This window comes from Amyelois transitella, chromosome 8, assembly GCF_032362555.1.
Source record: "Amyelois transitella isolate CPQ chromosome 8, ilAmyTran1.1, whole genome shotgun sequence".
Classification (NCBI taxonomy): Eukaryota; Metazoa; Arthropoda; class Insecta; order Lepidoptera; family Pyralidae; genus Amyelois; species Amyelois transitella.
In genome coordinates this window covers 164,313-178,316 of record NC_083511.1, presented here as the reverse complement: position 1 = coordinate 178,316, position 14,004 = coordinate 164,313, and the positions used below count along the sequence as shown (strand labels likewise).

At 37.0% G+C, this 14,004-nt stretch overlaps 2 protein-coding genes across 3 annotated transcripts; both read right to left on the bottom strand.

Moving 5' to 3' along the window:
- Positions 1–5,236: 5,236 nt before the first annotated feature.
- Positions 5,237–13,393, bottom strand: LOC106140712 (organic cation transporter protein-like). Of its 2 annotated transcripts, none has more exons than XM_060945411.1 (7): positions 13,160–13,393; positions 11,967–12,189; positions 11,403–11,658; positions 7,850–8,056; positions 6,997–7,419; positions 6,540–6,721; positions 5,237–6,176 (listed from the first exon to the last, which is right to left on the bottom strand). In XM_060945411.1, the coding sequence occupies exons 1-7, from the start codon at positions 13,324–13,326 to the stop codon at positions 6,009–6,011; spliced, it is 1,626 nt and encodes a 541-aa protein (XP_060801394.1). In that variant the 5' UTR covers positions 13,327–13,393; the 3' UTR covers positions 5,237–6,008. The 2 variants fall into 2 exon arrangements, with proteins under 2 accessions (XP_060801394.1, XP_060801393.1); XM_060945410.1 differs by having other exon boundaries at positions 6,997–7,431; positions 13,160–13,385.
- LOC132901990 (heparan sulfate glucosamine 3-O-sulfotransferase 3A1-like) lies at positions 8,587–10,468 on the bottom strand. The gene is given in 2 exon segments (XM_060945416.1): positions 8,587–10,029; positions 10,032–10,468. Coding segments are annotated over 2 exon segments (1,005 nt in total). The 5' UTR covers positions 10,228–10,468; the 3' UTR covers positions 8,587–9,220.
- Positions 13,394–14,004: the final 611 nt, after the last annotated feature.

Here is a 14,004-nt window from a genome sequence, read left to right as displayed (position 1 = left end):
ATTAAAGTGCAGATATTCATCAAAGCGACAAAGATTGTCGTAATTGCTTCGCGCTGAAACAAAGGAAAGTGATGAAAATATAGTGACATGAATGTGCAGCGTATTATTAGCTGCGCGGGCCAGATGTTGTTTGTGCAGGGACACGATGCGCTCAATTCTTTGTTCAAATTATATTTACAACCAATCAAATGATTGCAGCCAACATACTTTACATACATACATATAGCCACGTCTACATCCCTTGCGGTGTAGACAGAGCCAGCAGTTTTGAAAAGACTGAAAGTCCAGCTGTATGCATTAATGGTAACCTACTTGACGTACTTTATTAATATTTTTGTCCAAATAATAACAGCCGTGAGTTTGACTTTGTGTGGATAAATAATGTCAGCCACCTTTGCCTTTCGTGCCATTAAGTAAAAAAGTATTTAGAAAACATACGAAATAACTAAATAAAATGCGTACTTGGGGTACCACCTCAGTATTTAGCTGACTGCGAGCAGCCAGCGCCGGTCTCCGTTGGTGCCGTTCATGTAACGGACACCCATACAAAAAGCAGAAAATTTTAGCTATCTGCAAATATTTGATGTTCAGAACACATTGAGAACGATGCTTTTTAGGCCAGAGCATGCCACGTTTTAAGTTTTTGGCCAATCTCAATTTAATTTAACGGTGACTGAGATCTCCAGATAAAGATTATGCGTTCGCTGCACGTGAACGCAGTTATATCGGAAAATAAATAATAAAACACTGCGTGGCGACGCTGCTTTCTTGCAAGGTCAGCTGATGCTGCACATCCTGGTCTCGAAGCTAACAATCAAAATTTCCCCTCTTAAAGAAATCCAACAACTTAAGTGTTTAACATAAATACAGCGGAACATAATACAACACAAGTTAATTAAGTAACAACTGAATTTGTAACCTATATTTGTAAGGCCTGACCTCAGCAACGTTGATAAGGCTTAGGAGGAAGATAAGGAAAGGCACTCCAGGATAGTGGTCATAGGCTGACCCCGAAGTCATCTTCAGGGAGGTGATGATGAAACCGATGCTAACGCCAGAACAATGTTTTTTAGGTAAACAGTAAATAAAATAAATAAAACCCTTGACTCGAGAGTAAGCTAAGCATGGAACTGGGAACTAAAATTTAAAGAATAAACAAGTAAAAAAATTTACCTGCAAATATTTATTGAGTTCTGTATCAAAGTCTTTGACCCTAGTGAGTAATAGCAGGTCAAATAACAATTATTATCAGTGTATCGGTGCAATACTCCAGTGACAGTTGCACTTCATAATAAATAGCTAATCAAAATAAAATATAAATGACACGAATAGTTCTTTATGTCGAATAACTTCGAGGTTTAAGAGCTCGACTCCAAGGCCACAAACAGGAGTTTGAGTTATAGAACTGAGATTCAGAAATAACAGACCTAGGAAGGAGCATTTCCCTTGATTGACTTTTACAATATGCGATGGAACAGAAGTATTTATTGATTTAAACTTTATTGTACAAAATACAAATGTGAAGCACAATACAGGCGGACCATTATCTACATAACAGGTAGCTAAGTAATATGTAACAGGTACACATTTAAGAACTTTTCTTGTTACCAGATGACCATAGATTCTCTTGAAGTAAAGAGCTGGAAATAAGTACTCTATTACTATGTTTTCTTTTATAATTCGAATATTCAGGTACAGCACAGAGCACTGAATATGTGCGATTACAGGAACATAGTTCTTATATCTCTGAATGTGTGTAATAGAATAGCCTTTTACCAATTCATGTGATTGTTTATGAAAGTTCTTTTACATAGAGGTGCTACTGCATAGAGTTTACATAAGATGGGTACTGAGAGATGAACGGTAAAATCCCAGGAAACGACAGCAGATTGTTTTGTGTTAAACGAACTGTCCGCACTGAGGTATGCTTACGTTACTGAGGCATAGACTTAAAAAGACGATAGATAAAACATGAAATATTGCTGATATTAACATTTTTATTACCAATATACATTTGTATCGGTATATTTTGAAATTCTTCGCGGCCGTGCAGTCATTGTGTAATGGTAAAGTTATAAAAGTTATTTTAATGGTCTTAGAACTAAAGACGCGGTTAAGCGGAAAGAGTGAAAAGAGAAAAGCGACCATTTCCTAAGTCCTGATCTGTAAAAAACGTTTAAAACTTAACATACCTAGTCTGTTATTTTTGACGCACTTTTTAGCAAAAAGCAGATGAAATTCAATGAAAGCTGAATTTATATTTGTAACTACTTGTGCGAATGAACTATTTACAATATTGTATTTGTTTAGTAGCGATTTGTCTTGCGTGCCAGGTCTATATAATTCACAAGTCTCTGTCGATTTTGCCGCCGCTGACACTTCCGCCATCTTCAGGAAACACTTCACATTTCATAATGATAAACAAGAATTTCACGACATTCTATACGTAAATATTTCAACAAAAACGAAGGAAATTGTAGTTTGTTCCTGCGCATTGTTACCGTATTGTTTAGAAAGAACAAAATAAAAGATTTGCTGATAAACTAGCCGATATACGTATGTTTGCTAGCTTCGTACGTCTAGAGTGGACCGAATTTCTAGAAATAAATATTAATTTGATGTTTTCTTTGAACAAAGTCATCTTTATTTAATTGATCCACTGAAGTAATCAAATGATTTGTTTCCTGATTTGTCTGCAGAATGATGTGGAAATGCAAAAGCGCAAAAACTTACATAAGCATTAATAAAAATAATTATAACTTTCCGGTTTTTTTGTCTAAAACTGTTAGTTTAATAATAAATTAATTTATAACGTAAGCATCTCATACTAAATACATTCGAAATTTTAAAACTCACCTGATAGCCACTTATTTGTGAAAACAGTCTATCAATTTATTATCACTTCACTGGCTGGCCACAAAATTCGAAAAAAAAATTAGAATTTTGATTTCGGAATTGTAACGCTGCGTGTGCGTCGCCGCGGTGCTGACGCCGGCACAGCGTGTCGCGGCGAGGGCCGAGGACTACGCGCGACGCGACGCACGTTGCGCTTGCGATACGCGGTATTGTACGCAAAAGAAAGCCTCGTTCATATGGATGAGCATGGTTTTACACTTGTAGTGTCATAATTGTTTTATAGAATTAATCTTCTTATATATTAATCTTCTTATCTTAATGATGGTGCGCCCGCGGCTTAGCCAGCAAAATTTCCCTTCCCCTGAAAAAATTGGTAATTCCTCTCTTATCTCTTATTGCGCCCATAGACTATAGAACATCCATAAGGTTGATAATGGTGAACCGGCGATTCTATTTAGAATCACCGACTTGGGTTCTCCATTGATAAATCAGTCAGTGCCTTCTTTTAAAATATAGAAATTTAGAAGAAGAAGGAGAAAATAGTGACTTCTTTGCGTTAGTCTAGTTAGGTTGCTCTTAGTTATCTCATAATTATCTCCATATATTATCTCTCATAACTATCTCCATATATCCCCAAAATCAAAATAAACCACTGCACTAAATAAGATAAAATGTTCTTAGGGTCGTAGTATGAATACCCATATTGAAATGGACCATTATCTTAATTTAATTATACTGTGCCATTTGGATTTGGAACAGTCTTTGTTTAACTTTGATTGCGTTTCCAATACCTACGTTAATTATCACCTTATTTATAAAATTTATCAAATGAATAGTTTAGTTTATAACAACTGCCCGTCTGACCAACCCGCCATGATTTTGTTGGTAATGTGCTTTTGTCCTTTAGTCGCATTGAAATCCATAGATCGAAATTAATTATGTTTTATTTTTTACTTAAGTACTTTTGATTCCAGGTGTATATTCAGATGAAAAAGATGACTTTTGCAAAGCTCTAATTTAAAATTATGTTTTAGGTCTTAAAGTGAATGGCACACTAGCTGAACGTGTATGAAACCGCCTCTGCCTGAAAGCAATCATACAGCATGTAATAGCAGTGTATTACATGAAGCCCGCTGAATGCACGGCCAATGTTAAACGTTCTTTTATATACTTATACTAGAGTGAATTCGCTTTTTTTTTAATATTTCGCTAACTACAGTTCCCGAGGGAATTTCGTCAAATTCTTTCTTGGGCACTAAGAAAGAATTTGACGAAATTCCCTCGGGAAATGTAGTTATTAAAAAAGCGAATTTACCCTTGTATAAGTATATAAAAGAACGTTTAACATTAGCCGTGCATTCAGCATATACGGATCCTACATAACATATAATTTCGTCTATATCCCTTGCGGGGTAGACAGAGCCCACAGTCATCAGAAGACTGAAAGGCCACGATCAGCTGCTTGGCTTAATGATAGAATTGAGATTTAAACAGTGACGGGCAGCAAGCTGTCACTATTTTACCACGTTCAGCTGTATGACTTTATGATGGAATTGAGATTCAAATTCAAATCTGGTTAGCCCATCGCCTAAAAAAGGAATCCCAAGTATATAAACCTATCACTTAGTCGCTTTTTACGACATCCTTGGGAAAGAGATAGAGAGATTATAAAAAACTAATTCTATTTTTAAATTTTTGTACCTAGAACTTCAGTAGTAGGTAGATGATGATGATGATGGTAGACGTTACACAAAATACTCTTTGTCTGGAAACTCCCGAGGAATCGATGCCTCAGGATTTAGTCTAGAAATTATGAAAATAACTGTATTTTTAAGATAAAATGTATTTATGATGCTTAGTTGTGATGTTTTCTCAACTTGTTGACTTATTTTGATTAATTTATTTAAGAAGTTTAGATCCGTGGTTTTTTTAACTTCATAATATTGTTTATTACTGAGATTATGAATATTTTTTTATATTGTTAAATTTCATTTCATTCATTGGTTACATACATTCTATATAATGTATGTCTAGACATTATATGTCTATACGTTTATATCCCTCGCGGGGTAGACAGAGGCAATAGTCTCGAAAATACTAAAAGGCCACTTTCAGTTCAGCTGGCTTCAAGATGGAATTGAGATTTGAATAGTGACAGCTTGTTAACCCATCGCCTATAAGAATCCGGAGTTTAAAAAGCTTATGCTTAAGTCACCTTTAACTATATTCATGGGAAAAATATGGCTATGGATTCTAAAACCATAATTTGCAAAGTTTTCTCATTTTTTCGTGCGCCTTTTTCTTTTGTTAACTCTCGTTCAACTGCCGTTTCAAATTCCTTTACTTTGATTATATTTTAACAAAATAAAACAAAAGCACAAAACAAAATAGGATACTTTATTACAAACAACAAACGCAGAAAGTACTTTCAAAAGGGTCAATTAAACGTCACCGAGACAAATATGTGTTCAGGTTTAACAATAAAATGTATTATCATATTATCTTACCTCTTTATCCAGCTAATTATACAAAAGACCGCATTATTTTATTTATATACTTTGTACATAAAATATGCAAATAATTAACAGCTGCTGCATACTTTACTATGTATCATTAATTGTACAAGAATTGAGAATATTTAAATAAATAATCTAAATACACTATTAGAAAAACTGTTGTCGATCAACACAATTGCTATATTCACTGCCTACCCCACACTTCGGACTACCATTTTTCCTATGAAACTGCATCGTTCATAGTCTTACAGTTATATAGGCGTACAGTCAACAGCATATCAACCTGCCAAAATTCACTGCAAATGCCTATATTACCTCGTCATAGAGTTCCATGTAAGGTAACTTGATATGCGGTTTACTGTACATAGATCAGGTATCGGTACATAGATAGTATTCTAGGTACGCACCTCGCACTTTACAGACCTAACTAAAATAATTTCACTTATCATAAAATTTGCATTGTCATTATCACAGGCGCATCATTTACTTCGAGTTCCGGCCAAAGACATACACTTTATAACGTTCCACAACGTTACGTTTCTTTAAGTGGCAAAAATCCCTCACCCGCATAAGTTCAAGCTCAAAATAACTAACACATCACAAGGGGGTCAATGAACCCCTACTAGGGATGTGCCGCTAAATTTCGACATGCTTCTTGTTCTGGTTACCAAGGTCCGCCGCCTGCTCGAAGGTGTCCGGCAGAGCGGACCCCAGGGTCTCCGGCGTCAGGAAGATGAGCGCCCCTGATATCAGACCGAGGGTGCCAAATAATGCAAATGGCAACTTGTCCCACACAAGATCACCCTGAAATGATATAACCATATGAATTGATAAAAGAACACAAATTTTTGGAATTTACTGACATGCCAATTATGTGGGATTGTATTTTTGGTTCAAGAGATAGAATAAAGATTTTTAAGATTTTAAGCAAATGCAGGTTCGCGGCAGAATCTGAATCTTTTATGAAATTTATGGTTTCTGCACATTTGCATTCATAAATACAGTCGAAACAACCGACAATAGAGCCGTGAAATTCTGAACACAATTATACCTACACATATTATACAAAAAAAAACCTTTTTAAAGTTTTTTTTTCATTCATTCATTATTACTAAGTTATGTTTTACGTGATGTAAAACCAAAAAAGTAAAAAAATGAATTACTCACGAGAGCTGGTGTAAGCGGAGCCAGTATAGACCCCACGCGACCAATCATCGAGGAGAAGGCGAACAGGGAATGTCTGTACTTCGTGGGGTACAGTTCCAGGGTGTACACGTACACCGCAGTCATCGTCATGGCGCTGCTGAAGGTGCCTATCAGGTACACTGTCCAGGCAGCCCCAGGCAAGTCTGGAAGTAAAATACTAGGTATATTGAAATTTTTGACAATATATTTAATTTGCATACTTATTTGCAGAAGCTGATGTTTGAAGCTAACAGTTGTAAATGCAATAAAGATCGACTTGTATTAAAATCTATTGTAAGTTCAATTTGATCAGAATATGTATAAAATGTTCTCTTATTTATACAAAATAAATTAATTGACTTTGTTGAGAAACAGAAGCAATACTATATGTTTTCACACAAGAGAGAATTAATAAAAAGGTATTTCAAAACGCTCTCACCTTCAGGCATGAAGATATACGCGATTTGGCAAGCGGCGCCGATCCAGAACGCCATAATCAACACCGGCCTCCTTCCCAAGCGGTCTAGCAGCAGCACGGCCGCCCAATACCCAGGGATCTGCGCCGACGACACAGCCATGTAGTTGTGGTAACGGTTCCCAGACATGTTCACCGAGTTGATCGACATTCCGTAATAGATGAACAGGTTCGAGATCCACCAGACGGGTGATATCGCGCACCGCAGCAATATCTTCTTGTTTCTGAACACTTGCACCACCAGCCAGGGCTCACTAGCTTTCTCCGCTTTCTCCTTGAGCGCATTCTCCTTCTCTTCTTCAGCAGTCGCTCTCAGTAAGGCCAGTGATTTCTCAGAAAGTTGTCGTTTGTTGACATGAGCTATTTTCTTCAGTACTTTTTCTGCTTCTTCGTAGCGACCTTTGCATTAAAATATGATAGAAGACACATGAAATAAACTGTACTCCTGTGAGCTTCGATCCTAGAGATCCTATCTTTATCATCACTTCACTTCGCTACATATTATAAAGGCCCGTATTTTCTATGGCTGTGTATGTATGCGTTGACGCGTTGACCTCAGATGTTGACGGATTTTGTTCCTGTTTGAAACGTAAAAATGCTACCCGTGCGCAGCCGGTACAGGTCTCTAGTAAGTCAAAAATTTCATCAAAATCAAGTTTATTCAACCCAGAAACTACTGGACCTTTACCTTCAACAATTTTTTTTTTATTTAATTTCTTTTTGCATTTTTATTTCTGCTGAGCATGAAGAAATTTGATATTTCTCAAACCCAATCTTGTAAGAATCTAAACAAAAGCAATATTTACAAAAATCTTACCTTTGCTCAAATACCAGCGTACAGACTCGGAGATGATCCACAGGTAGACGATGCTGATCAGCTGAGGGACGTAGAGAGTGAGGGTGAGGTTCTTCCACTCGGGCACGCCCCACGCGATCAGCCCCATGGTGATCTGCCCCACGGAGAAGAACATATTCATGGACGCGCCCGCCGCCACGCGGTACTTTGGTCCTACCACCTCCGTTACTGAAATAGATGTTGAAATGAAAATTGTTATTTCATCGTTATGGGAACTTTTGAACATCAAATGAATTACTTTATATAAAATTTTGCTGACATGACTCAGTTTAATTCAAGTGTCAATTGTAATTCAAGTCTAAAGCAGTTATAAAAAGATTAAGATTTAGATAACTGTAATGCAATAAAATAGTTAGATTAATTTATACGCATTGATGTCTACGTAGTTTTAAATAAGATAAGGTATAAGAGAAATTTATTCATACATACATACATACATACCGTCACGTCTATATCCCTTGCGGGGTAGACAGAGCCAACAGTCTTGAAAAGACTGAATGGCCACGTTCAGCTATTTGGATTAACGATAGAATTGAGATTCAACTAGTGACAGGTTGCTAGCCCATCGCCTAAAAAAGAATCCCAAGTTTGTAAGCCTATCCCTTAGTCGCCTTTTACGACATCCATGGGAAAGAGATGGAGTAGTCCTTTTCTTTTTTGTATTGGTGCCGGGAACCACACGGCACCTAGCAATTGTACTCTATTACTTAAATGAATAAGTCCATAATCGTATAAATTATGTGGGTAGTCGAAAAATCTTAAAAATGATATAAATGGAACACTTATGAGGAATGCTCAATCGCCTAGGAACTGGAAAGCGCCTACGTTAAATTAGTAACTTATTATAGTTACCTTTATCACTAATCTAGCTTTTGCCCGCGACTTCGTCCGCCTTAAATCCCTACAAACTTACGTCGATATGCTTTAATTACCAATGTTACCTAGTTTTACACAAAAAACTAAAGAGTCACCATTTTTTCTAGGTATTTTGTTAATATGTCCACCACTTTTTCCTTTTTAATCCTTTTATAAGTTAAAGACTAAAAGTCTCTTGTTATATTCGCAAGTCTTCACTCAGGGAGCTGGGACATTGAGAAAAAAATATAGCTATGAAAAAAGTCTTCCTATGCAGAAGTACATATTTTTTAATTCAAGGAACTGTATTGTATCATGTTTTTTGTGCGATAAAGAGTTTGCACACTTAAGATACAGACAAAATATGCTAGGTACTACTAACAAATACCATACCTATAAAAATCATAGTCCTATACCTATTCCGATATTTATGGACCTTGTTGACTCTCAGACAAAACTTAGAACTTAAAATACATACTAAGGCCAGCCAAAATTGATACCGGACAATTGATAAAACCGTTCATTGAATGGCCTGTAGAAATCCCTTAGTCTCTCAATGGCGACGGGGTCGATGTGTGGGTGATTCCTGCCCTTGGTCTTCCCGAGGCAGTGCGGAGTGGAATGTACCTCGGATTTGAGGAGGCAAGGGAATCCTTTCGTCGAGTTAAAATAGAAATTCTTCTCGGTGATCACCCTCTTTAGGCCTAGGAAATCCTGAACCCTCTTCATTTCCGCCGCTGGATCAGTGATCAGCCTCTCCCCATTGATCAGCAGAAGCCTGGATCTTGGGAATCTTCTCAGCCACCGCCTCAAAGGTCTGCAGTACACTCCGAGCCTGACCGGCGGCCATGATGCGTTCACCACCGAGCAAGGGACTCCATCCCAACCGACTGTGCTGTTCAAGAGGGCTAAATCTTCGAATCTTGGTAGGCTGGGTCTTTTGCTAGCTGATTGCGTGTAGTCACTGATCGCCCTTGTGACCGGGTCTCTGACCACGGCCAGCAGTTTGACCGCCGGGTTCATGGCGAACACACGGCGGGGCGCTGACCTCGTCACCCAGTAAGATGGCGTCTTCTCCATCGTGATCTGACCGGCAAGGGTCGGGGGCATTTTGTCCCTGTACCATTCGAAACCCTTGTGGTAATATTTATCGAAAAAGTGAACTTCTGATCCTGCAGCCCTAACATCAGGATGAAGTCTTAGAAATTCTAAGAGGGCCCTAGTTCCGCACTTCTTAACGCCTATGACCAATGCGTCCGGCAGCCTCTTCGTGGCTACATCTTGTAACTAAATCCTAGATAAGAGGCGAAATGAGCAGTAGCACTCTTGTAATGCGATATGTGTCTTCGTAAAAACTGATATTTGAGCGCGAACTTCCTTTCGTCAACTAAACAAGAATTCAGTGCATAGAATAAATATAATAGAAACAATAATATGAAATAAATAAACATAGTTCGTTTCGATAGAGCCGGTGTCCATTTCATTGCTATGTTTCGAAATCATTTGTAATGATTTCATTTCCCCGCGTTAATAAACTTTTAACATGATCATACGAAATATTGTAGGTATTCTAAATAAACTCCACTCAAACACAACACACTGCAGTCATTCAAAATTTACTGCAGTGTTTTAGTTTGACATTTTTATTTTAATCACGCGATCAATGTATTTCCCGGGATCAGATTAAACAACGGGGCGGTAAAGCGCAAACGCGGTGATACGTTCTTAAATTTTCCACTACTCTCTGTGAGAAATTTATTCTCTGTGTATAATAGGTATATAATATTATCGACAATACGCTTTTAGGGTCATTACTTTCTAAATATAATTAAATATAAATTAAATTTCCGAATTTGCATCAGTTTTAGTATGATCCCTTTTCCCATATGAATCACATGACATTAAAATTTGAAGTGAAAGTGGGTCAGATCCTTGGACCAACATTACGTCGATGTTGACACACTGAAAACAATCCTAACTTGAAGGCGGACTTCCAAACGAATTTTTCTCCATTGATATGTATTCCTTTATTTATAAACAAACAAACGTAAACAAACCCGTGGCATGAATCAGTCTAGACGTTCAGCAGAATCATCGTGATAAATAGACTATTTTAATTTTAAATAAATAATCTGCAGCCAAATTATAATGTACAGCAGATAATCAGATAATTCCGTTTTATCGAGGAATTTATGGCAACTTATTGCATCGGTAATTCAGGATAGGTCATATCATCAAATTACGCCACATTTTGCTGATAAATTAAAATACCGCAATCTCACGTATAATCCGGTGTATCTTTATCCTTATTGATAACATTACAATCATTTACTTTATCTTATTTTCTCAGCATATCAGTGTCCAGTATGGGACCTCTTCATGCTTTCTTTGTAGACCTGGCTCAAAAAACGGAGTAAAAAAGTGTTCAGAAATATTGTAATAAATGTGTTCGTAACGCTACATGCGTAAACACATTTTTTTTTTTCAACAAATACACTAATTGATTTATTGAATGATTTATTGAATGCATTCAAAACGTCATTTACAAAAACATCGCTCTTGGTCTCTGATGAAACAATATCTACTATAGCACACTTAGTGCTCTTAAGCAATATATTCAGAATACACAAATGTGATTTGAAGATACTGATAAATTTACCTATAACATAGGCGCAGGAAAATCCACCAGAACCGAAGGTAGCCTCAGCGAACTCCGAGATGATGAACCCAGCGTACGTGTCGGCGAAGTAGCGGACGGCTCCTAACCAGGCGGTGTTCAGGGCGTTGAAGACCAGGGCTATGCGGCGGCCGAAACGGTCGGAGATGAAGCCAGTGATGGGGAGAGCAGTCAGGGTGCCAAAAGTTCTGATCGAGCCGATTATGGTCCGACGCCACTCTTCACAGCCCAAGTCATACTAAATTGTAAAACAATCATGAATTATAAATTATCCCAATCTTAGATCCTTAAAAGACCTACGAACTTTGCAGGAGAACCTAATCTAGCTTTAATTATGGTGGATCTATATATCTGTATATATGGTGTCCGAATGTGCAGTTTCTTCCTTTCAGTCCTTTACCGTAACAATATTGATTAGTACAATAATTAAAATGAAATTCAAAAACACAAATTGTCATTAGTAAGAAATTTCGAAAGTAAGAACAGGTACCCTTTTTGACTTTATAACTACTATCAACTTTAAATGTCATACATTGCAATACTTACATCGTATACCACAGACAGCGTATTCTCATAAAGCCGTTCTTCGCAATCGACTCTGCTAGTTCTGTTGAACAGTTCGGCAGGGCAAGTAGCGTGATTCGTGACATTAGAAAGCCCGTCAAACCGCTCACAGCCGGCGAAGGAAGACCCCGAGGCTGGAACAGCGTTCAAGATCCAAGAGGGAGCAAACTCAGGGTTTTCTCCGTCGCATTCCGGGATGTGGCATCTGAAAAATAAATAAATATCATTCAATTTCATGTCTTGCATACGGAGAATACAGTTTGTTTTTTTTTTTTTGAAAAATAACAGAATTGATGACTGAAGATCAGTGTTTACCTACCTTATGCTTTCGCAGTATAGAAGAGACACAATGATAAGATGCTTTCAAGAGAGTAAGGGCTTTGAAGCCTACAAAGGTAGGTACCTAAGAATATAAACTGGAATACGCGGTGATGAATGAGCCTCTATACTATATAAAGCCTAAATTTCAGATTGACACAATTGAATGACATGCTCCCTCCAGCTCCTATCGACATACTAGTTACCTTCGATTGGATAACTTCCATGGGCTATCCCACAATATTCTGAAGGTGGCTTATGCTATCGCCGAAAGGTGACTCGAATTTTTATCTTGAAGACATGAATATTTTGTTGTTCTTTAAAATATCTTGGTTGATCAACAAAAAAAGTTGTTATAACAGGAACTAACGGAGGACCAGGCCACCATACCTAACTGCAAATGATCAATTCCCCAGCTGTTAAAGCATTTGCGGTTTAATTTTTATTATTATTTCTATGGTCATCTTCGTCTCGTTTTTTGTTTGCGACAGTCTCATATCATTTCATCTTAAATGTAAGTGAATTTAAATAGCCAGTTTAAGATCTTCACTACTGTGCATATGTTTTGGTTGGACAGTCATCCTATTCTCCTAAACTTGCTAGTAAGTACATAATACAATTTTATTTATGTCAATGTCTAAATTAATGTTATGGCCTAAATATTTTCCATTTTTTGAATTTTTCAGGAGAACTTTACAGGCACATTAGGCAGAAATTAATTAATTAAAGTCGAAATTTTGTATATTTTATTATTGAGTGTTTTTAAAGATTTAGAACGTCAGACATTAACAATCAAAAATTTCGTGCCTACGTAGTTCACAAGTAAATTTTTAAAAATAAAAATTATTTTAATTTACCTGGTATTAATCCTGGCAGTAGTGAAGACGTACTCGTTGGCCCCCCACGACATGAAGATCACTATCACCAGCGCCAGCAGCAAGGTGCGCAGCTGGAACATCCCGAACTGGCCCAGTTCGTCCCTCAGGATGTCATCCAAGTTTATCCTTTTCATTTTCGTCTCCATATTGCCGTTGTCCCTCGTCACTGCACCTCATTGAATGACTTCTGTGGTTATCATATCTAGTTTTTATAACGTGGTGAACGATATAAATCAATACATAAACCGCATTCAAGGAACCTTTACACGAAGATAATTCGTGATAGAATTTTCTAAGTCTGAATTTTTATCGGATTTATTGGTTTATTGGTGCTCATTGACTATTATCGTCTATTTCAGACCATCGAAACCTATAAAATGACATGAATTTTATGAAGTTAATCTTTTATAGTTAACTAGGGTTTTCCCAGGCTTCGCTTTCATTTAATGTATAGTAACAAATTTATATTTACCATCTTTGAACATACATATAATATATGAGGTCTTTATCTCTTACAGGGTAAATAGAGCCAACACATTTCTCAAAAAGGCTTTCATTATAATTTGCAAAAATCTGTGATCAAATTTCAAAAAGAGATCTGTATTCATTGTTTAATTTTCATTAGTTATAGCTTTGACATGCTTTATTTTTATTTGATATAGCTTTAAAAGACTATATTAGATTTGTTTGTCTCGGCTTTCTTACTCATCAAATCCCTTATTTATAAATTACTAATGTTATAAATCCGAAAGTCTGTCTGTCTGTTCCGCTTTCACAGCTATACAGCTGGACTAATTTCTATTAAATAAGGTTCAGGTATAGAA